Source organism: Protopterus annectens, chromosome 2.part0 (assembly GCF_019279795.1).
Source record: "Protopterus annectens isolate FY-2018-M chromosome 2.part0, PAN1.0, whole genome shotgun sequence".
Lineage (NCBI taxonomy): Eukaryota > Metazoa > Chordata > Ceratodontiformes > Protopteridae > Protopterus > Protopterus annectens.
Genome location: NC_056728.1, coordinates 1,268,893,987 through 1,268,919,364, shown reverse-complemented (window position 1 = coordinate 1,268,919,364; position 25,378 = coordinate 1,268,893,987). Strand labels below are relative to the sequence as shown.

General features: G+C 41.0%; 1 protein-coding gene across 1 annotated transcript in view; it reads left to right on the top strand.

Annotated features, from left to right (window-relative positions):
* The window catches only part of IFT74 (intraflagellar transport 74), a 2,643,271-nt gene that overhangs the window by 1,407,873 nt on the left and 1,210,020 nt on the right, over nucleotides 1–25,378 (top strand). Inside the window, exon 17 of the mRNA XM_044061439.1 lies at nucleotides 4,555–4,718. Coding sequence (XP_043917374.1) covers nucleotides 4,555–4,718 — 164 coding nt within the window. The remainder of the gene's footprint in view (nucleotides 1–4,554; nucleotides 4,719–25,378) is intronic.

Sequence of the window (25,378 nt, the reverse complement as noted above, 5' to 3'; positions counted from 1 at the left end):
GCAGAGGCGGAATAACAATGGTAGATGTCGCCTCGAGGCAGGGGGCTCCATAGAACCAGGGCAATCGAGAAGCCTTCTCTGATAAGCCCTTTCAGCATCCCTGAGGTGTTGCCCGGCTGCCCACCTTCGGAGGCAGTCGGGGGAAGGTTGTCACTGTACCCAAAAGCCTGGCTATCCCTGACTCAAGACAAATGGGTACAGTCCGTCATTTCCGAAGGCTATTCTATCCCCTTTCTTCGCATTCCGAAACAATCAAAAAAATCCCTTCCAGATGTTCCACCCGCACAAAGGGATCTAGCGGTTTTGGAAATTTCAAAACTGCTTGCAAAAAGAGCAATTCAGCCAGTTCCAGCAGACCAGCAAGGATCCGGAATCTACTCAAGGTTCTTTTTAGTTCCAAAGAAAACAGGGGACTGGAGACCAATTTTGGATCTCAGTATCTTGAACAGATCAGTCAAGAAAACAAGATTTCGGATGGTCACGCTGCAGTCCATCCTTCCCCTATTGGGAAAAGGAAACTGGATGTGCTCTATAGACCTTTAGGATGCATACTATCACATAAAAATGAACAGACGCTCCAGAAGATTCCTCCGCTTCAGGCTGGGAACCAGTCATTTTCAATTCAGGGCCCTGCTCTTTGGTCTCACCACTGCCCCCCGGGTGTTTACCAAATGCATGGCAGTGGTAGCTTCTCACCTGAGACGACAAGGATTCCAGGTGTTTCCATATTTGGACGACTGGCTCCTCACAGCTCCCACCAAGCATCTCCTTCTGATGGCCAGGGATTACACTTTTCGCATTTGTCAAAAGTTAGGCATTTCAATAAATTGCGAAAAGTCTGTTTTGTCGCCTTGTCATACTATTACCTACATAGGCGCAAATCTAGATACAGTAGACATGTCTGCGAGGTTAACAGATCAGAGAATAACAGACATACACAGACTGGTCTCATTCCTTTTCAACAACAACAGAATCAAAGCCAGGTTAGTTCTGAAAGTGTTGGGAGTTATGGCGGCTGCCATACCTCTGCTTCCATTAGCCAGATTCCACATGCGAATCCTTCAATGGATGCTCTTTACACAATGGTCATACCAGCAACTTCCAATGTCCCACACCATTATGATCACGCAGGCGTGCAGAAATCATCTCATGTGGTGGATGTCTTCCCCTCAGCTCTGGTTGGGAAGACCCTTTGTTCCTCCCCCTCCGGTTGCTACTCTGACAACGGACGCCTCCCTGATCGGGTGGGGGGGGCATTATCAGGGCAGGATGGTCCAGGGCACATGGCAACCAGATGAATGCCACTTGCACATAAATGTTCTGGAGATGAGAGCAGTGCTTTTAGCGTTGCAAGCCCTTCAAGACTCTCTCCCCTTGGGAATGATTGCAATCCAGACAGACAATATGTCTGTAGTGTGGTACATCAACAAACAAGGCGGAACCAGGTCCTACCCCCTGTGTCGAGAAGCACTCAGATTGTGGCAATGGGCGATTTCTTCTCAGCTTATTCTGATAGCAACGCACATCCCCGGGAAGTCCAATCAAATAGCGGACAAATTGAGCAGAGCTATCCTCATGCCTCACGAGTGGTCTCTGAAAGACTCTGTTGTGAGAGAGATTTTTCTCAAGTGGGGTCAGCCTTGCTGCGATCTTTTTGCTACTCCCCAAAACAGCAAGTGCAGACATTATTTCACCCTATTCCCTTTACCAGGCCAAGACGCTCTAGTCCAAGTTTGGCCCCGGGGACTTCTGTATGCATTTCCTCCCTTCCCACTAATCTCTCAAGTGATACAGAAAGCTATCGCTCAGAAGGCCTCGTTGATCCTCATTGCTCCTTACTGGCCTCGACAGGTGTGGTTCCCCTTTCTACATCAATTTCTACTGGAGCGACCTTGGCATCTGGACCTAGTTCCAGATCTTTTGATCCATCAATCGGGTCAGTTACATCGCTCCCTCCCCTCTCTGAACCTCACTGCTTGGTTCCTCCAGTTCCAACCTTAGCCAGGCTTCCTCAATTATCTCACTCTGTTCGAGATATTTTGATAGCTTCCCATAAATCTTCCACTAGGAAGATTTACTTGAGTAAGTGGAAACGTTTCACATTTTGGGCTCAAGGAAGGGACATAGATCCTTTCACTGCTTCCATCCAAATAGTCCTTGATTTTCTAGCTGAACTCTTCCATGCAGGTTCATCCCCTTCTACTCTTAAAGTTCAATTGGCAGCTATCTCTAACTTTCATGTGGGTATTTCTGAGTCTGCCTTAATGTCCCACAAGCTTTGCAAAGCCTTTTTGAAAGGAGTTTTTCTTCTCAGACCTCCTATAAGAAATCCTCCTTCTCCTTGGGACCTAAATTTAGTTCTTACTTCTTTGATTCTACCCCCTTTCGAACCTGCAGCATCCTGTTCTTTAAAATTGCTATCATGGAAGACTCTCTTTCTGGTAGCTATTACTTCAGCTAGAAGAGTCTCAGAACTTCATGCACTCAGCTGTCGACCTCCTTATCTATTGTTCCATAAGGACAGGGTATCCTTACGAACCAACCCGTCCTTTTTACCTAAGGTAGTCTCGACGTCAAATCTAAATCAAAGCATTGACCTCCCTGTCTTTTTCCAGAATATTCCAATAGGTCTGAACAAAAATTACACTGGCTAGATGTTCATCGTCAGTTGAGGTACTATTTGGATAGAACAAAACAATTCAGAAAATCTGACCAACTGTTTGTCTCCTATGCAGAAGACAGAAAGGGACTTTCAGTTTCAAAGGTATCATTATCTAGATGGCTTACATCTCTGATTACCCTTGTTTATGAGATTAGACACCAAAAGCTGCCAAATAAACCTAAGGCCCATTCTACAAGAGCTTTGGCTACTTCCTTAGCCTTCCAAGACAGACTGCCTATTGACACCATTTGTGCAGCGGCTACTTGGGCTACTCCTCACACTTTCATTTCTCATTATAAGTTGGATTTAGCTTCTAGGCATAGAGCTAACTTTGGTTCCACTGTTCTCAGGAGTCTGTTCCGTTAGGCCACCCGGGACAAGGTGCTAGGGCGGTCCCATCCAGCAAGAATGAAGGCGAGATAGACAACTTAACATATAGAAGTTATGTTCTTACCATAACGTTCCATGTTAGTTGTCTTCTTCTCGCTTCTTCTTATCCCCACCCTCCTTCCCCTGGCCTGGACAGACCTAGAGGAGTTGTGATTGTGACCTCTCTTTCTACCACCTCTTTCTTAGACATATGCTGCTTGCATATCTCCTGAATCAGGATGTAGGTCACCCTTCTTTCTCCCTGTTTTTAGAGGTGGACTCTGTTTAGAGTTATTCTGTAACTATTATAAGCTGGGGTTAGCTTACAAACGAGATCTGAGGTAACTCTCGCCTAGCATTGTGGGATATAAGGGGAGCCTCGAGCCAGTGGAACCAACTCTCGAGCTTTTAGAGTGGCCGAGTCGGAGCCGAGGTCGGCTCCGAACCCATCCAGCAAGAAGAAGGCGAGAAGAAGACAACTAACATGGAACGTTATGGTAAGAACATAACTTCTATTTTTCATATACTGCATGATATCCAGTCTTTTCTGACTGCTGCAGTTAGAGTGGGGCAAATGAGGATGGCTATCCTGGTTGCAAGCTACTAGGAGCATGATGGGCATCTCAGATGAGTTACCATCTGAGGTGAGTGTAGTAATGGTATTTATTTATGCTGCAATGATTGCTACCATGACTACTTAAATGAATGTGTTTAGCTGTGTGTGCATGTCTATAACTTTAGCAAGGCGTTAGTACAAGCCCTTTGCTTCAGTTACAGAAGGACTTTTTTTTTCTTAGGAGGACTTTGTTTTGATTCTCAGCTTTGGGTTCGGGTACTATTCTGGGATTGACTAGGCTGACAGTTGAACTAGCTGTAGCAGTGATTTATACCATATCCATCTGTTTCCTTTTCAAGTCTTCACTAGGGTTGCCACCTTTCGTCGTGGCTAAAACCGGAGTAAAGCCACACCCTCGCATCACCAGTAACCCCGCCTGCCCCACCCTCTCTCCCACCCACATTCCGCCTATTTTGTGACGTCATGATGACATTACCCAGCACGGAATGCCCTCTTTTTCTGTTCCTGCTACCTGCTTTCAGCTGATTTCCTATGCTTTTCTGTAAAAAAGCATAGTAAATCAGCTGATTTACAAACTCCGATAGTCTGTTTCCTTTTTGAAACAGAATACCGGAGTTTGTGCAGTGTTTTCCGGACTACCGGAGAATCAGTTTGATTTCCGGATAGTCCGAGAAAAAACAGAGGGGTGGCAACCCTAGTCTTCACAGTAGTATGAATAATGGTGGAAAGGAACTGTTCCCCTAAATATCTTGCCGGTGTTGCAGTGGCTGCTTGTAAATGCTATAATCTAATAAGAGCCTTTTAGAGAAGACTATTAAATAAATGTTCATAAGATTGTCCTTTTCATGAGGTGTGAGGATTTTAATGCAGTTCACATTCTAGTGATTTAGTCTGAGCAAAGTTTCATCCTGTGGCATATTACTGTTTTTTTCTTTTTTGTTTATAGAGAATGCACGTCTACAGCAGGATCTTCAGAAGGTGGAGCAGCTTGAGAGCAAGATTAATGCTGAGTTGAACTCATTAAAGGAAAAAATTCAGGAAATGACAGAGGCCCTGGAAGTTTATGGTAATTTAGATGCACTGAAGTCTGCTGGAGAGGAAAAGAAAAAAGTAAGTTATTTCAGAACTATAACAAAAAAGTCCCCATGACCTAATGTTGTTAAATATGTGGACCATTTCTTATGTCTGAAGTTTTTTAAGTCCCAGTAATCACATCACATAATAGAAAAGAAGTGTTTGGAGGTGGTATTACACTTAACACCACCAAATGGGCAGAAAAAGAAGTTCTTAGAAATACTGCAGAATGCAGGTATCAGTCATTTCTAGACAATCTTTAGTTGATTTTAGTGAAGTGCAGTGCTTAGTCTGAAAATACTATGCAGTCTGGAAACTTAGATCTAGAATAGAATAGACTAAATGGTGAATGACACACAACCCAGCTAGACAGAGAACTGATGAGGCAGATTTATTTTCAACAGAACTTTCCTGAAGTATTTGTGTTGCTGTGTTCAAGGTTAATGCAGAGTGTGGTACATTGGGAAACATTTCTTTCTAAAGCACTCTCCAGAAATGGTCCTGTTGGAGTAATTTGAGGCTGAGATGTATGCTATGGTGCCATAGGAGGCATATTCTGTGTTCATCATTACTACTGTTGCAACAGCCTTTAGGCTATATGGGTTGTGTCTTGCCCAAGACACAACTGTCCAGCTTCCAAAAGCCATGGCTACTTCCCACACTTCCATGTGAAGACTGGTCAGCCGTGAAGCAGGAAAATTAGAGAGCAGAACATTTTTGGTACTTTCTTGATGCCTCAAGAAGAAGCAGCTCAGAGGCTTCACAAGAACAGCCAGACTTCAGCTCCTTTGGCAAGCTCTTCCACACGTAAATTGTTATTTTTATATGTCGTAAAAAAAAAAAAAAGATGCTATTTGCTTTTATTTTAACAGTCCTGTCCCTTTAAGAAAACTAGTATTTTTCTAGTATCGGAAGTGTCCTGTCAGGGACCACTATTTTCAGATTAGGCTAATTTGGTGACAGACTGTACTTGCTTTTGCATTGCAGTGTTTAGGGACTTTGTATGTGTGTGAAAGTATGTGTGCTGCTCTTGCAAAGTGTTTGACAACTTAACATTTTGACTGACTTGTTCCAGCAATTCATACTGCATCTGATGCCTCCTCCTCAGATATAGCATGCATACTTAGCCAGCTCCAGCTGATATGACCTCTGTTGTTCCTAGAAAGAAAAAACAATAAAAGAGCCTTTGCTGACACCAGATACTCGGTCTTCTTCTCAATCACTGACTGTACAGTGCCCAGCAGTCATTCCTTAGAACACTTACCTCTCCAGCTTCCTTTCACCCACCAAAAATTGAGGTCAGCCTTGTCCTCATTGGCTATTTCAGCATCCAAACTGGGCATAGGAGAACCGTCTTTACTGCGGGGTGTATATCAGAAGTCCGAATGCCGTAACTTCAAACTGGGAAGTTTGAAGTCTTAAAATAACGAAGCCGCGGAACATCGAATTCTTTCCCAGGGAAAGAATTCTGTGGGCCGGTTCCACGGCTTTGCTATTTCCTCCACTGTGGTGCGATCTCAGAGTTGGTATATTTAAGTAGGGAGGGGAGTGGGGGGCACAGTATTTAGTGTTCATGTGTTTCTGCGTTTTGTACTGGAACAGCAATTTTTTTCCCTGGAAAAACAAATTGCTGTTCTGAGTGTTCGGAGTATTCAGTTTTCAAACTTTTGGGTTTGATATTTACATAGTCAAAGTTTTGACACTTCCACTATGTGATATAGACCCTTTACTGGGGCAGGGAGACATACCGAGGGATGCTGCTAGATGTGACCAAGTGAAGTGACCTCTTTGATGAGGCAGAAGTATCGATGTACTTCAAGGATGCATCTGCAGTCATAACATATGGGTTGTCCTGCCTCAGGCAGCCCTTCGGTCGGCCGGATTCCAAAGTCTGGGTCTGGCCTCGGCTGATGTCACACTTTCCCCGACGTCAGAGCTTCTGGGGTATAAAGGCATCAGCCGACGCCATTTTCCCCAGTCTTTCTTGCCGCGCGGTGCCCGAAGCAGAAGCTGTTCGCAAGTGCCGGTCGGTCAGATCCAGAGATTTCAGTTACCGAAGACTTTGAAAAAAGCTAAGTACCCCGTTGGGGACTCTTTCTTGCCTCAGCCGATGTCAGACAAAGTAAATAATTGTTTAACTTGTGGGAAACAAATACCTCATAAGGATTTCCATTCTTACTGCCTTCCTTGCTTAGGCCCAGACCATGACGTATCAGCTTGTTTAGCCTGTGCCTCCTTCAACCGACGGACTCTTAGACGTCGGTTGGAGTTTGCAGAGGAATTTTTTGGGACCGCTTTTGCTTATAAAATGTCGTCGGAGACTCCGACTTCGCATTTGGTCAAAAAAACGCAAGGAAAAGGACCGACACTTGCGGCCCGCGGTTTCGGCTGAAACCACGGCTAGGCCTACCGTGAGTGTCTCGGTTTCGGCTGAAACCGAGTCCACGGTTATTACTACTACCGAAACCATACCTCCGACCACCGAGGCCAGAGAGGCCCTGGCTGAGTCGGCTTCAGAACTCCCTACCGAAGCTAGTGCTCAAGATTTGTCCGACACCATACCTTTGGACATTTCTACCCCTGCACGTGGGCCAGCTAGGCCCCCAGCTTCTATGTCTATTAAGGCCTTCTCCAGGGCTAAAGCTGCCAAACTTTCAAAAACTTTGCCTGCCAAATCTACTTCCCAGAGGCCTTCCTCAAGTTCTCAGATTCTCAGTCTTGCTGAGGACCTTATATCCTTAATTAGGGGTTCCCAACCTCACCCAGACAGGGCCTCCCAACCTCCTCCAGACAAAAGGCCCAGGACTGATCCCTCTGAACCTCTCTCCTCAGATTACTCCACGGATGGATCTGATTTGTCAGACCATCAGGAAGGGGCCTACTCGCCTTATGAGGATTCAGATGCAGAAGATTCTATTCCTTCGGCCTCTCCACCTGAAGAATTTTCCTTTGGGGAGACTTTACACTCCATGAGGGAGCACTTTCAATGGCAGGGTCAGGATTTCTCTGATTCTAGAAAAAGATTAAGGACCTTTTTGCATTTGCCCCAGCATAGGCCCTTAGCCATACCACCTGTTCTAACTGTAATTGATGATGTGTACAATGATGTCAGTACTGCACCTGATTCTCTTCCCCCGGCCCCTGCCAAACCTGACAGATATTACAGGGTCCTGGATTCTCACTTCCACCTGTATAAAGCGCATGCTGCAGACTCAGAAACTATTTCTCAGGGCTCTAAAGGGGTTGCAGCTGCTACTGCCAAAAATCCCCTACCCTCTGAAAGAGAGTCTAGAGCATTAGAGAGATGGGGAAAAAGGTTTATACATCTGCTACTCTTTCTGCCAGGGCATTAAACTGTCAATTCCATATGATACAGTACCAATAATTTTTGTTAGATCAGCTGAATAAGAAGCTTTCTTCTCCTGAACCTTTAGACCGTAAATCCCTTCAGGATTTGGTACACAACTCTCAGCAGGTCAGTAATCATTTCTTAAAATGTGGCTATGATGCACTGGAGGCTTCATTTAGATCAGCTATGACTGGGGCAGTAATTCGTAGGCATGCCTGGCTGAAGGAGCAATCTTTGCCAGACCATGTCAAGGCTAAACTCCTCGATGCTCCAATGGAGAAACAAAATTTATTTGGCTCCCCTGCACAGGAGATTCTAAAGAAGGTGGAAGAAAAAGCAAAATCTGTGCAAACAGTAAAGGAATTCCTGCAGATCCAACCTTCGAGGTTCAGCAGAAACTGGCCTACAAAGAATTGGTCCTTTCCAGACACCTCCAGAGCACAGAGGGGCAGGAACAGACACCCTAGAGGCAGAGGTCAATCAAAGGGTGCCTTCAGGGGCCGTCAGTGGCAGACTGCCAACCAGAGGAGTAGTGCCGCAGCTACAACTACAACCACTACCACAGGACAGACCCAATGACTTGACTCTGATTCTGCCTACCAGGGATCAACTGGAAGCTCCCTTGGGCGGAAAGCTGGCTTTATTCTCGAAAAACTGGCATTGCATTACAAAGGATACATGGACATTGCAAACAATAGACAAAGGATACAGGTTTTACTTCCACACTTTGCCAAAAAGGGGCGGAATGCCAAACCTTCTACCAAACCAGAAGGCAGAGGCTTTAAGACAAATCAGCAATTTACTTCAGATGAAAGCTATAGAAAGGGTACCATCTATAGAACAAGGCCAAGGATTTTACTCCAGATTATTCCTGGTACCAAGAAAAGAAAACCAATGGAGGCCTATTCTCGACCTGTCCGCGCTCAACACTTATCTCATTGTGCCAAAATTCAAAATGCTGACCCTACAGCAACTTCTTCCCATGCTGGGCAAGGAGTCTTGGCTGGTGACTCTAGATCTCAAGGAGGCATACCTGCACGTCCCTATCCGACCAGATTGCAGAAGACACCTCAGATTTCTTGCAGGATCAGAGCATTATCAATTTTCAGCATTGCCCTTTGGCTTATCTACTGCGCCCAGAGTATTCACGAAATGCCTGGCATCAGTAATTGCACATTGCAGACTTCAGGGAATTCAAATTTATCCATACCTGGACGACTGCCTAATACAAGCAGACAACAAGAAAAAATTGTTAAAGGACTTGGCCTATGTCATACACCTGCTACAGGCCTTGGGATACACAGTCAACATCCAAAAGTCAAGACTAGTACCATCCCAAAGGATAACCTTTTTGGGTTCGGATCTGGACACAGTCACTCAGATGGCTTTTCTCACAGAAGAAAAACAAAAACAACTTCCAGGTTATTTCATGATTTTGACAAGACAAACTCAGCTTACTGCAAGGAAAGTCCTGCAGGCCCTGGGTTACATGGCATCCTGCATAATCTTGATTCCACATGCCAGGCTGCATATGAGAAAATTGCAATGGCACCTAAGGAATGTATGGTCTCAACACAGTCACAGTCTAGAAACCATGATACCAATCATTCCATGCCTTCAAAAGAAATTCCTGTGGTGGGCTCAAGCCTGCCAGTCCAACAGAGGATTGCCTTTCAACAAACCAAAAACAAGGCAGACCATCACCACAGATGCCTCAGACCGAGGATGGGGAGCACACATGGAGGACAAATGCATCCAAGGCCTATGGCCTCATTGACAGCTAAGCATGCACATAAACCAAAAGGAAATGCTGGCAGTGAGGCATGCAATCGAGGCATTCAAACCATTCCTCCAGCAAGGACATCTGTTAATAAGGACAGACAACACCACGGTCATGTGGTACATAAACAAACAAGGAGGCACACATTACTACCCTCTATGCCGGATGGCAATGAATCTGTGGAACTTATGCCTGAATCTCAATATCCAGCTGCAGGCCAAATTCGTACCAGGAAAAGAAAATTCACTAGCAGACAGCTTAAGCAGAACTACCACGGATGCACACGAATGGATGTTGCATCCAGACATCTTCAAACTCATAACAAAGAAATGGGGAATGCCAGAGATAGATCTGTTCGCCTCCCCACTCAACCACCAACTGAAGAAATTCTGCTCAAAGACATACCACCCACAAGCCTGGAGGGTGGACTCTCTCTCTTTCAGCTGGAATGCCCTAACAGTATATGCCTTTCCACCTCTTCCATTGATGTACAAGGTTCTACTGAAGATCAGGGAGGAACAGCCAAAGGTGATACTAATAGCTCCAGACTGGCCAAGACAACACTGGTATCCGCTACTGAGAAGCATGTCTCAGGCGAACTCATGGCCTCTTCCCCTATGGCCTCTTCTTCTAACACAGAACAACTTCAAGACCCTACATCCAAACTTGAAAACATTGCAACTAACTGCCTGGAAAATTCCTTAAAACCAAACTGTTTTATCTCCGAGGGTGAAGGACATCATCCTGGAGGCTCGCAGACCTTACACAAGGAAGACATACTCAGCTAAATGGAAGAGATTTCTCATTTGGAGCACATCAAAGGGCACAGATGTCACAGTGGCAAACCTAGCACACATCCTAGAGTACTTAGCAGAATTGTTCCACAATGGCCTGTCTTATTCTTCCATTAAGATTCATGCTTCAGCAATTTCAGCAGAATACAACATGGATCCACCTATCTTCTCTCACCCTCTGCTTAGGCAATTTCTGAGAGGGATCAAAAATGTTAAACCTCCAAGGAGACCCCCCTCTACCTGCATGGGATCTCAATTTTGTGCTGGAAAAATTGACTCTACCTCCTTTTGAACCAGCAGCATCAGCAGACCTACAGTTTTTATCTTGGAAAACTGCTTTTCTTCTGGCAATCACTTCAGCAAGAAGAGTATCCGAGTTACAGGCATTAATGGCAGTGCAGCCTTTTCTTATTTTCCACCAGGATAGAGTGTCACTGAGAACCAATCCTACTTTCATGCCAAAGGTGGTATCCAGGGTATCCTTGAACCAAGCTATTCATTTGCCTACTTTCTTCCCTAACCCACAGAACAAAGGAGAAAAACTTTTGCACACCTTGGATATACACAGACAACTACGCTACTATCTGGACAGAACTAAAACCAACAGAAAAACTGACCAACTTTTTGTAGCATATGCAACTGGGGTGCAAGGAAGAGCAATTTCCAAATAGACAATTTCAAAACGGATAGGAAATTGCATTCGTTTTTGCTACTCCTTTCATGGAAAGACAGCTCCTGAAAATATCAGGCCTCATTCCACAAGGGCCACAGCCACCACTACAGCTTTCCTACGAGGGGTGGCTACCAAGGACATTTTAGAAGCTGCTACTTGGAGCTCCGTGCATACATTTGCCAAGCATTACAATCTACCTTTATACTCCAGATCCCGAGCAGGGTTTGCAACTGCGGTTCTGCAGGGGATCTTAACTACACCATCCTTCTCTTAGTACCTCCTCCCCCAGATTGGCTGTGGTATTCTACCAATATGTTATGACTGCAGATGCATCCTTGAAGGACATAGTACAGTTTTGTACCTACCATAAATGTAGATGTCCGATAGGTATGCATCTGCAGTCAGGATTACCCACCCTCCTTCCCCTCTGTGGTATTCCTAGGGTGCTTACCCCTCTTTCAGCTAGCTGGGGGGAATCTATTATGGTGTATTTGTTTGTTTGTATATATATGTATATAATTTGCTACTGTTTGGAATTTTTCTACATTTATCCAAATTTAGCCTTCCTAGAGGGCACCTGGCATCTGGGGCAAGAAACACTGAGGAAAATGGCATCGGCTGATGCCTTTATACCCCAGAAGCTCTGACGTCGGGGAAAGTGCGACATCAGCCGAGACCAGACCCAGACTTTGGAATCCGGCCGACCGAAGGGCTGCCTGAGGCAGGACAACCCATATGTTATGACTGCAGATGCATACCTATCGGACATCTACATTTATGGTAGGTACAAAACTGTACTTTTCCTAGTGAGTCATCAGGGATACCTATAAAGAAAAAGGTCAAACATCGTTCATCAGAAGGCATGGTGTTTAAAAATGGTGATTTTCTTACTTTAGCTAAGAAATTGTTACAGACAGGCTGTCCTGGTACTCAGAATTCCCGATTTGTAGTTCAGGTCAGTAGGAACATTCCTAAGGAAGACTTGTCTGATCATTCTGACATAGATGGGGCTTCTTCTGCAAATTCTCAAGCCCAAATCTAAGATTCACATGAAACATGGTCTCTGCAACATTCATTTGGGGAAATTTCCTTTACTCAGACTATAATCAGGATTAATGGGGTGTTTTATTGGAACAAATGAATGTTCCTGCTGAAATGAGGAGATATTATGATATGTAACAGGTGGATATGCCTCATTTTATGCCACTTCCTCCTCTATCGCCAGCCTTGGAGGATGCATATAATACTGCCTGCATCACCTCAAATTCAAATTTAGTCCCCAAAAAAGCAGATAAGCTTTATAAAGTTTCTCAACTGCAGCCATTTTCACATCTTTGCCAGCAAGAAACAGGCTTTTGGTGGGTCCACTGACCTGTCCCCTGTGGACAAGGAGAGAAAGATATTGAACACATGGTAAGAGACTTGTTTATTCTTCCACTCTGGTGTATATCATTGTTAATTATTAGACCTATATGTGGACGTTTGTGCTTTTTGATACCGACAGTTTAACAGAGTTAGCTACCACTTCCACCTAAACATAGTGCCTACTTCAATTTTATTGTTTCCAACATTTCTTAAGTATTGAAACATTCCTTACGGAGAGTGTATGATTGTAAATGTACTATGTCTAGGTCCACTGCTTCTGCTACAGTTTTGAAGCGGTATGCCTGGGCACTTAAGTAAAGGTTTTCTGATGAGGTAAGGTCTGAAATTATGAATTCAGCTTTAGATAATGAGTTCTTTTTGCCTTTCTGCAACTCTAGTCCTCAAACAATTTGATGAGAAAGGGAAATTAATTTAGGGAGTTTCCAATATCCACCCCCCCCCAACCAAAGACAGAATTAATGAGTGCAGTGGTATTTCATTTGATGGAAAGTAAAAAAAATGATACTTTTTTGCCTTTAGATACACTGTAACCCCCCCCCACAAACACACACACACACACACACACACACAAACATACACACCATGCATAAATCATAGCAGTAATAATTTCACATTGATTTCAGGAAATGCAGTGCATAGTGTGACATTGCTTCTGCAAGTTCAGATCAGTGTCTGCTTAACTGTAATCAGGAAGCAGCAAGAGTGTTTAATTTTTTTATCCATAGGCACCCCCCCCCCCATATTCATTATTTGCAATCTCTTTGTTGACAGCGTATACTTCAGAAAAGTGATTGTGGTTAAAAAAATGACCACTGTAAAATATTCCAGCTTGCTTCACCCAAATGTACACTTGTCTTGCAAAGCCAGATTATTGACTGTTTAACTTGATGAAACAGTAGCAGCACAAAAATTATAGATTGTAAAGATATAGTAAACCTCAAGTCTGAGCACAACTACCATCCTGTGTTAATTAGTTGAAGATTAATATTTCATTTCCATGTTTTCCTTCCTCTAATAATTACTATTTGTTAGCATTATGTTTTATAAGCTGAGCATGAGAATTTAAGTCTTTGGTTGTGAAGACTTTTTCTTTTGGTTCTTTGAAAGGATTCAAGGCAGAGCAAGTATTGCATTGCATTGCCGGAGACTGCACCACAATGAAACCAGTCCCAAAATGAGTATGTAATAATGTGTACTTTTAAATGCCCTGTGTAGTAATAGCAGAGCTGTAGTTAACTGGATATGTGCCTTAGACATTTCCCATACTGTCACCCCAACCCAAATTTGAGGACCAGAAAGGTCCTCCTTAAAAGTTGAGAACCAAAAAGGACCATGAAAAGTTGAAGATCAAACAAAAAAAATCTCCTATGCACTGCAGGACTCTAGCAAAGAGCTTCTGTCAGGTTTTTGCTGCAGTTATTAGCATCTAAGCACATTAATTAGGCATCATTGATATCAGCTGTTGCTGCTTAAATGAATGTCAGTACAGCACTCACACTGAATCAGCAACTCTTCTGAGGAGGACCTGATTGTGCAGTCTGACAGGTTACATCTGGGACAGTCACCTGCTTTGCCCCTCCCTAACTGTGCTACTAAGTAGTTCTTTAATTATGTGAAAATTACTTGTCATTGTACAGGGCTTTTGTTCCAACACCATGTGAGAAAAAAAATGCTGCCTACAGCAGGTTAATTAAAACTTTGTGAAATGCAGCTGTTTTCCAAAGCTTTTCAAAAAAAAAAAACTTGATGTTGTTAATTTACTGAGGCTCACAGCAACTGTATTTGTCATTGTTGCCTTACTAAGTGACATGTATGAGATCTTTCAGGTACTTTATGTGATTATCTAATTTGCAGATTACAGTGAATGCCTATACTGTTGGCTCTTAACATTCATGCTTGCAGCATTGTATTTACAGGTTCACATCTGTATTCTAGTTCTGCTTGTATTTTATTTATTTATTTATATATTTGTTTGTTTATCCTTTGTTGACAAGGTTAGTCCCACTAGCTAGTGGCCTGGTTTCAGGGGAGACCTGAGGTGGTATTTCTACTACTAGAGGAAATTTGTCCACTCTCTGGAACTGCTAGATGGTGCCAAAGGGCTCCTACAGTAGCAAGGAATGGCCTAAGGGAAGCAGCAGCATGGAGGAGGAGAGAAAAGCTATGGAGAGTTTGGATTTGGAAAGTGGGACTTTGGAGAAAATATGTTTGATATGGAGTATCAGAATGCAGATAAAGATTTCTGTATGATGGGTGATACAAATGAGCAGCCTTTTAACTGTTTCAGTGGAGAGGGAAGTAATTCAGTCTGTTGAAGTGGTGCAAATAAGAGAACTTGCAGCAGGAGAGTTCAAAGACGATGTTCCGTTCTAACTAATTTAACTGAATGTTCCACACGACAGTTCTGCTGTTTCATGGGGTGAGATGGCAGATAATTATTTTTGAAAGTGCTGAGGATGGTAATGAGAATGAACCAGGTAATGTGGCAATAGAGAATGTAGCAGTTAAAACATATGCAACTGTAGCAAAGTAAAAGAAGAAAGCAGCAGCAAACTGAGAAGAAGTTTAGATTTGTGGCAGCAGAGAACGCAGTAATTGAAACATATGCAACAGTGACAGCAGACAAAAAAGATCAGCAACAAACTATAAGTAAAGCCATTTTTATAAAGGAGAGAAGACCAACTGTTAGCATAAGAACAAAAAGTGACAATGTAATAAACAGATATTATGCATGGGACAATTTGGTAACTGTTCCGGGATTTAAAGCTCAAGAAATTCTGTCTTTTATACATATAGATACAGAGGATTCTGTGACTTAACATGTGAAACTGAGGGACTGATGGTGAAATTCCTGGAAATGTGTAACAAAAAGGACATTTATCCATGGAACAATTTGTTTTTTGTAGTAACGCAAGTATTAAAAAGATGCTACTTTGCATTTTAGAACTGATGAACTGTCAGAAGAAGATGTTAAAAATGTATGCAGGGTTGTGTGAAACTGTTGATAACATTGTAAAAGTTAAAGATGAGAGAAACTTGTGTAATGTAGGATGGATGTTGGAAGCTGTTTTGAAATTTGAAAAAAAAAAACATAGTGAAACACTTGCCAAATGTTATTTTTGTAGCTGATCATAGTGGGACAGTAAGATATACTAGTCAGTTTAAATCATGTTTCTTTGATGGGGGTATCCAGCTAAAGTGTGGCAACCTTTTCCACTAAAAACAGTAAACTAAAGTTAGAATGGGCAGCCGTGGTTGTGCAGTAGTTAGCGTTGCCGCCTCACAGCAAGAGGTTCTCTGGTTAGATCTTTTGCTGGGGTGCCTTCTGTATGGAGTCTGCATGTCCTCTCCTGTGGTCACGTGGGTTTCCTACGGGTGCTTCAGTTTCCTCCCACATCCCAAAGACATGCTGTAGGTGGATTGGACACTCTAAATTGGCCTTAGGCATGAGTGCATGCATGTGCTGCAACTCAACACTGTAAAACTTCACTGCCAAACATGAGTGGACAGGTGATCCGCTGTGGTGACCCCTAACCGGAAAAAGCTGAAAGAAGAAGAAACTAGAGTTAGAATGACAACTTCTTGTCTGAAAATCTATACAGATTCAGTGTTTTGTACAATGGTGGTATGGCAGTTGCTAAATATTTTATACCCATTTGTTGATACAGCTTTCTTTAGTAGTTTGCTTATACTATAAACTTTTGCCTTTGCATTTTAACATGCTACACTAAGTGTATTCTACTTTAATTATGGAAGACATAATGTGACTGTGAGATTTATAATATATTGGGTTTGCAGGAGAATACTGACATTGGTTTAGCAGCAGAATAGAGGCAGGAATACCAGTATTTCAGAACTACCTTTGAAGAAATGGAACTGTTATGCAGTATCTTAGTTTGCACAGGTGAATTTGTAGCAAGTTGGATAGAGTTTTGTGCTGCAGTGGCATGCTCTAGTGTGCAGGATGAAGACCCCTAAGATTCTTGCTACTACTGACACAGCATACCCTAGTGTGTGCACTTGGCTGAATTTGTACTACACTGGTTTCAGTTTAATAGTTTGCTCAGCTGAATAAATCCTGTAATATAACACACTGCTATATAGCAGCAGTAGTTAAAATGGCATAATGAAAGAAAGACAGCAAGGGCAGGATGGTTCCATTTTACAAGTATAAAAAATAACAGTACACTTGGAATTCCAAGATGCCTGTACACTGATCAACAGCTCAGCTTCAGCTCTGCAGTGTGAAAAGCTGAAACTGACAAAAAGGAGTGGCATTGAAACTGTTTTTTTTTTTTTTTTTTATAAAATTCAGTTATTGGCCAGTAAATACACTGTCTGGATGCCAGCAAAGAAGAAATTTGGAAAACCTGAAAGAAAATCTACCAGAAAAGGTGAAGAGAAAGCACTGTCTGGGAAGGATTCTGCAGCTGTTCAGCAAAAAGCAGTTCAAGTTTCAGCTTTTGTTCAAGAGATTACCTCTAATAATATAGAGGAAATAAAGAAATCAAATGTACTCAGGGGTGATTAAAATAAGTGAAACAAAGAAATATGTATCACCTCAAATAACTAAAGGCTGGAAAATATAGGAAGCTTTAAATAACTGTTCAGATGAACTGATAAAACTGCAAAAATCAGAGGCTGAAATGAAGATAAAGGTAGCCGAGTATGAGGCTTCTCAAGAAGACCTGTTTCAAAAATAGTAGAATTAGAAGACAAGCATGCAAAGAAAACTTGAAATTTTCTGTTGTACCTAAGAAACTGGAAGGAACAGACTGTATTAATTTAATGAAAGCACAACCAAGTAACTGGACTGATGTACCATAGTAGGATTTGTTAATTGAAAGGGCACATTGGGTGTATGCTCTAAACCGGTACCATAGTAGGATTTGTTAATTGAAAGGGCACATTGAGTGTATGCTCCAAACCTGGCCATGAGAAAGCAGCTAAGACTTGTATTAGTAAAGATGCATTCATATCAGCAGAAGCATCGATCCTGGCAAAATTTTGGTAGAAGAGAAAAGTATTAGCATTGGAGACAGCAGACTGTTGACAGAAAATGATTATTCACTGTATACCAGGTAGAAGAGAAGCAAATGTATCCCAGCAATCAGGGAATGTCTAAAGGTAGGTGTGAGATTCAACCCATTGTGTACATCTGTCTTCAAAATATTTTTCCTGGAGGATCAAAGACATTTTTTTTATGCAGAACAGGCTAAGGAAGAAATAAAAAAGTTTATCTAACAAAACATGAGAAGGAAATTGAAGAGGACTCTACTTCACTTTCTTCTGGCAATAAAGCTCATTGAAGGACATTGCTAAGGAAAGCCTTTTCCAAAGTCCCATACGAAAATGCTAGAGAGACAGAAAAAAAGCACAAGAGTTGACTAGAAGAATAAGGGGTACCTTATACTTGAACCAGAGACTGATTCTTGGAGATGCAGATGAATAGGATGAAGACCAGCAACACTGAAATTAGTGAATAAATAGGAGACTGTATAGCATCAATCACATTTGTGAAATAAGGCTTTGCAAGAAAGAGTGGCTGAGAAAGACTGGACTTCTGTTAACTTTGTTAAACTTGTGGGTGGACAGTAAGGCATGTACCCCACTTTATATCCTTATCGTCTAGAAGGACACTAAAAGGGGAAAAAGTATTTATAACTAAAACAATTGTTGTTCTTATTGATATTTGTATAAAACATTTCATGCTATAAACTACATGTTATATATTTTAAAGCAGTTCTTTGCAGAGAAAAATGCAGAATTTAAAGGTACAGTGGCAAGCAGTTAAGTGAAAAAATAAAGTTTAAAATTATGGGAAGTGAATAAGTGATAAATTCTTTAGCAGCTGTAATACTTTAATACATTTAATAGATTAGTATACAATTTATTTTTTTATTTAAAAGTAGCCAGCACACATTTTTTTTGGGTTAAAAGTTAAAGTTTTCTAAAAGCATGCAAGCTGTTGTTTATAACTGGGAAGGGAATAGATACAAGAAAAAAAAAACAGCAATCAGTATGAATAGTATATGCTTTAGCATATGTAACCTTAATTGTAATGTATCTAATACATATGAGTGCAGCTGTCAATTTGGGGTAGTTGATCCTATTTGGACAGTTAAACTTAGTTTTTTTAAAAATGTGCATAATTTGGTGTGTTTGTTCTAAGTTAATAAGGCATGGGGTATTTTGAAAATGTGTTTAGCTTTCTGTTTGAGGGTTTTCATTAAACCAAAACTCTTGAAAATATGACATAGGTCAGAAGGGAGATGAAAAGAAATAAACACATAAAAGATCAGCCTGCCAAACATTAGTATGTGCATCTAACACAAAATTTGGAAATACACATTCAAAAAATGGATATGTATAGTGGGTGGGAACAGTAGCTTTTAACATAATGGATGTGTGATCCATACGATCTTGGAATGTAAATGACCTTACAGGTATAGACAGAAAGGAAGGAATACTGAATTATATTTAAAAATGCAGTGTCCAAATAGCAATGCTGCAGGAGACATGTTTGGAAAGAAATGAGCATGTAAATTTGACAAAGAAAGAATTTCAGGATGGATATTCAGCATAATATCAGGGACAAAGGAAAAGGGGAGTCATTATACTAATTGCTAGAGGGGTTCCCATAGTGACAGACCAAGAAAAAAAGACAGTAATTGTAGACTTGTGTTGGTAAGGAACTATTGGCAAGGGAGAGGGATGAAGATTTCACTGGTATTAAAGAGCTTAAAAAAGTTTTAGATCATCAGCTTTTGGCAGGGAATGTTACTTTTAGATGGGAACTGGGACTTGATTTGCAATAGTGAAGATGTATTAAGGAGACCTAGAAGGGAAAATATAACAAAACTGGATAGATTTTTGAAGAAAGTTATGGAAATATTTAGTATGGAACATGCAAATTCAGTAACAAGAACTTGGACATAATTTACATATTATTCTCCAAGGTACAATAATGGGGCTGGAGTATATAGAAATTATATTTCATATGAGCATGTGCATTTAATTGAAAGTTTTGACACATGTCCAATAACTATTTCAGATAATGCACTTATGTAAAACAAGTTGAAAATGCAGGGTAATGAAGTAAAAATGAGACACAGACGCTTTCACACCTGTTAAAAAGAGGGGAATTTACAGAATGGGTAGGGAAAATTATTTGAGAGTTATTAGAGAAGATAGAAATATCTTAAGAAGTTCTAACTAGTGAGCAGGATAAAATGAAAATGGAGTTTAAAAATATGGTAGAAATGAAAGAGAAAGAGTTATGGTTAAGAAGTTATAGGAATTACTTAGAGGGGCTAACAAAGCTTAAAGTATTGTTGAATGAGAGGAACTCCACAAAACAAGAAGAGGTACAAAATCAGAGTGCTATAGAGAAAATAAGGTAGAATCTAGTTAATATGCATGAGTTTAGAAAGTTTGCTTTTAAGTTTTTTGATGATAACTCCAGAGCAGAAAAACTTTTAGCACAACAGCTTAAGTAACAAAAAGTAGAAAGAGTTGTCACCAAACACAAGGAGCCTTTAAAAAGAAAAATAAGCAGAAATCCTGTAGATGTATTAGAGATATTTTGGAAATTTTATATAAAACAGAGAAATGTGGAATTAAAGAAAGAGTGCAAATGGAAATTTTTATTGAGGACTTGATTATGCCAAGGATAGAGGTAAATGAGGCTCAGTAGCATGCAGTTAAGATAAAAAGAGATGAGATAAAAACAACTTCATGGAGTTGCTCCTAGTTCAGGTTACTGTGGGTAAGACGCTCATTCAAGTCAAAGGCAGTTATAGATCTCCCCCCTCCATGGGTCATGACACGCATGAGGCTTACTTGACTAAACTGGAGTCAATCCATATATTCCCGAACACTCTGGTTATAGGGAACATCAACTATCCTACCATTGACTGGGAAACCTACGCTAGCCCAAACTTGCTAGTGCAAAAGTTTCTTGGCTTCCTTAACTGAAATGCCCTGGAACAAATTGTTCATACCCTGACAAGAGGAATAAACATACTAAATCTGGCCCACGCTAACATCTCAACCAGATGCACTGCCATAACTATTGGTCTCTCATTAGTTAAATCGGACCACAAATCAGCCACCTTCAAGCTGGCACTAACACCAGAACTCACAAAGAGCAAAATCAGACTAAAGAAATTCACCAAAGGCAAACTGTACCCTCCTAGGTGAAGTTATAAATGCATTCCAAGTCTCACCCCCAGCTGGAAGTGGTAACTACACCGAAGCTTACTCTAAAGCCCTGTACAATCACTTGCATAAGTTTATAGACTTGGCTGTACCAGAAATAATAAAAGCCAGAGCCCCAAGTAAAAACAAGCCACATGGTGGACATTCAGCTTCAGCAACCTTTACAATAAACAGAAAAAGTTTCTGTCCAAGAAAACAAAAGTGAGGCCCCAATAATGGAAAAGCACCCTTCTCAGCCTCAACAAGCAAATAAGACAACATGTCAAATCCTCTAAGGGCTTCTTTGAGAAAAAATTAGAAGCACAGCTAAGGATAACCATAAGGCCTTTTACAGCTACATAAGTAGCCTAAAAGGTTGGAACCAAGAATGTGCAAATGTAGTGTCTAACAGTATCACACACACTGACCCCACAGAGATAGCAAACCTGCTAGCAGATAGGTTTGGCAAAACTTTCACTCCCTTCTTCCCTCCAAACTTATCACAAACCTTCCCCCCATCCTACATATCTGAAGAGCAGGTCATTAAAGCTTTGTCCAAGGCAAGAAACATGGCCTCTATGGTACGAGACTGTATCCCAGGCCATCTTTTAAATAGGCTAAAACATGAAGTAGAATCACCATTAAGTACCATTTTCAGTCATAGCCTAACCACAGGCTTTGTTCCTCCAGAATTGAGAACAGCAATAGTTATTCCCCTCCACAAAGTTTGCCCAGCAACAGACCCGGAAAATTATAGAAACATAAATCTACCATCCTCATGTGTAAGGCCATGGATTGTATCATTATGGACCTCATGAATAAAGACATAGGTGATCTCCAAACCCTGGATCCAACCCAATTTGGCTTTGTCAAGGGCAGATCCTGCCTGTTAAATCTGGTAGATTATTTTGAAAATGTGACCACGGATTATTGATGAAGGCAGATCTGTGCACACAGCATACCTCGACTTGGCAAGGCTTTCAATGCAATCCCATGCTCAGCCATTGCTGATAAACTTAGCAAACTGAATGTAAACTCCTTTGTTGTAAGATGGGTTGCCAGCTGACTCACAAACTGGGCACACACTGTGAAAGTGGGTGACTGCACATTAACCAACAGACCTGTCACCAGCAGGGTGCCACAGGAGTCAGTGCTGGCCCCCCTAATGTTTGATATATATATCTGAGAAGTTAAGGCCAAAACTAAGGGGTTGTGGCTGACCAGGTTTGCAGACAACTGCAAACTGGGTGCAATTATTGAATCCCCAAATGATGTCAGTATACTCCAGGAAGGTCTTGCACAGACCAATGACTGATGTCTTAGTCACAGTCTCAAACTGAATGCAAAGAAATGCATCATCATTCCCTTTGGCATAAACAGTGTCCCTTCACATTATCAGATTAACAATAATAACTTAAGCACCTATGAAGTGGTAAGGGATCTGAGATCACAAGTTGACTGCGACTTTAACTTCGACCACCATGTGTCTACTGCAGTAAGGAGGAAGTTCTATGTAGCACACTTGATTAATAAAGACATCACCTTGAGAGCAAAGGAGGTTGTAGCCCCTCTGTACTCTGCACTAATCCAGCCCATAATTGAGTATAACACCCCATTCGGCATGTACCATACAAAGCACCTGCAGCAATTGGAGAGACCTTAGAGTTTTCTAACAAAGAAGATCAAGGGACTCCAGCATGTGCCTTACACACACCGGGTAAAGTCCCTGTCACTATACTCTATGTCATATAGACTTCTTAGGGGGAGACTTATGCCTGGCATACACAGCAATCTCAGACACAAACCAAATGAACTTGCTGCATATCTATAAATTGAACAGGATTAAAGCTACCCATCTCAGGGACCTAAATATGGCCTGCAGCTTAAATAGGACATGCTGGAGACACAGATTTGCCTCCCAGCAACTGCCGCATCTTTGGGATAGGCTACCAGTTCATGTGAAACAGAGCACCTCTATGACACTGTTCAGGAGGAACTTGGACAAGCGGATGGGGCACTGTAAATTCTTACCATGGTTAGCGCCCACAACCCTCCTGGACATGGGCAGTAATTACTAAATGCAAGTTTGGGTATTGACTAGCATATCTATGGTATTACATTGGGATGAAATGGCTCAGCTTGAAATGACCTTCGGGTCGAAAGCCTACTAAACTTCTTTTATTCTGTGTATAATTAATCATCAAGAATGTCTCCAGGAACAGATGTTATTCCTGTAGAAGTTTGTAAGATAGGAGGGAAGAACGTGATAAAGAGCTGGAAGATTTTGTTTAACAGTATTTTAAATGGATGGGATGCACCTACATCTTGGAAGAAAGCTGTGGTGGCTGTATTACCTAAAGAGGGTAAAGACCCATCAGAATCAGCTTCATATATACCCATTTCAATTTTAAACCATGGTTATAGAGTGTTTATGTCTATACTAGATAAAAGACTGGTACATGTGTTGCTAAAATTGATTGATATTGACATTGTTTTGTGGAAGGGAGGCAAACATTTGGCAACTTTAATAGAAAAATGATTATCCATAGGAAAGCAAAATGTAAGAAATTATTGCTGCTGTTAGTAAACGTTGTTGCAGAGAAAGCATTTGGCAGAATAAGTGGGGATTTTATGAGTAGGGCATTCGTATTCCTTGCTGTAATGATAGGATTAATTAGGAGGATATATGAAGGGTCAGAAGGAAGAATTAAAGTGGGAGGGTTCCTCTCTGTTAAGTTGATTTTGAACAGAGAAACCAGGCAGGGATGTTCTCTTTACCCTTTGTTATTTGCTTTATATTTAGATCTATTGGCAAAAAAAAAATAAGGGACTCAGACATTTAAGGATGTAATTGGTATGGTAATCAAGAAAAATTGGCGCTGTTTGTACAGGATTTTATTTTTAACCTGATAAATCCAGAAAAGGACATTTCAGTGTTTTGGAACATTTTGAGAAAGTTTAAAGTCTTTTTTGGATATAAAATTAGTGAAGATAAAACTAAAGTTATAGCTGTAAAGTATGTACCACACACAAATTGGTCAATCAGTACTCATATTTATGGGGACATGATAAGAGGACGTATTTGGGAGTAATGATTTAAAGACTTCTGTTATGGCAGCTAAGGATATGTGGGAAGATAACAAAAAAAAAAAAAGATAATACAAAAACTGAGAAACTGGAAGCTCTTATTTATGGATATGGATGGTAAGATACAAACAGTGAAAACTTTTCAGTCCCTTTAGTTTTACGTACATGTCAGGCATATTTTTATCAAACAGAGGAGAAGTTGTAAACAGTATTTAATAAATTGATAAAGAAATTTATATAGGAGGGGGAGAGTGCAATAATTATGTAGGATAAGTTGATCCTTCCAGGAGAAAAGGTAGTGTAGAATTACCTAATTTGAAGGGATATTGTGAGCTACACATTTAAGGCTCATATACATAACACAAGCAGGTTATAATTCAAACTGCAAAGGGGTGATGATGAAGCAGGGGGTGGAAAGTTTAAAAAATAGAGAGAGTGGAGTTTTCTCCTTAAGGAGAATAATAGCCATACAGACTATTACATTCATAAAGTAGCAGAAAGTATTCTAAGAAATAAGCCAAGATGAAAATGGAGAAAGGTTTTTGCTAGTAGGAACTACTGCAAGTAGAAGTACAGAAAATAGGCAAAGGGGGGGTGGAATTAACAGGAGAAAAATGGCAAAAGAGCCAAGGTATTGAAAGCAAATAACTACAGAGAGAGAAAGATAAAAGAGTGGAATGAGGCTGTAGAGATGTTTAGTGTGCAGGCTAGAGACTGCCTTCTGTACCAGGGATTGATATTAGAGTATAAGCAAAGAGAACGGGGAATATTAAGTGAAAGGGGGCCTGCTCTAGTAGAGCTTTAATTGAATCTAGAACAGAAGCTGCTGTTAAAAAATGATAATTAGTAGGCCATATAAAATATTGCATAATAGCTATATGAATCAATCAGAGGACACTAGAAAAGATTGGGAATATAGACTAGAAAAGCAGTTTACAAGAGAACAGTAGGAGGAAGTACAGCTCCTAAGTATGCAGCAAAGTATGTAAGCTTTATGATCTTTGCCTTCAAGTGACTGCATACATATTTTTATATCCACCCCAAGCAGACTTCAAAGAATTTTTCCTCCAATAGATAGCAAATGTTGGAGGTGTAATGGGGAAGAAAGAGCTAAATGCGAACATATGTTTTGGGAGTTTAATGAATTGGAAGATTTAAAAAAAAGCCCTGTGGCATACACTGTCAGAGGTATTGAGTGAGCAAATAGCTGCATCTAAGGAAATTATTCTTTTTGAGCTGTGACACAGCCTCTGAATAGCCTAGACCTAATAAGGGCTTATTAAGTTTAATTTTGCTGGCTACCAAAAACACAGTTACTAGAAAATTGAATTCAAATTCTAAACCAATGTATTTGACGTAATGATTATTATAAAAGAGATAAAAGAACTGGAAGAGGGAACTTTAGAAAAAAAGAAGAAGCATATTACT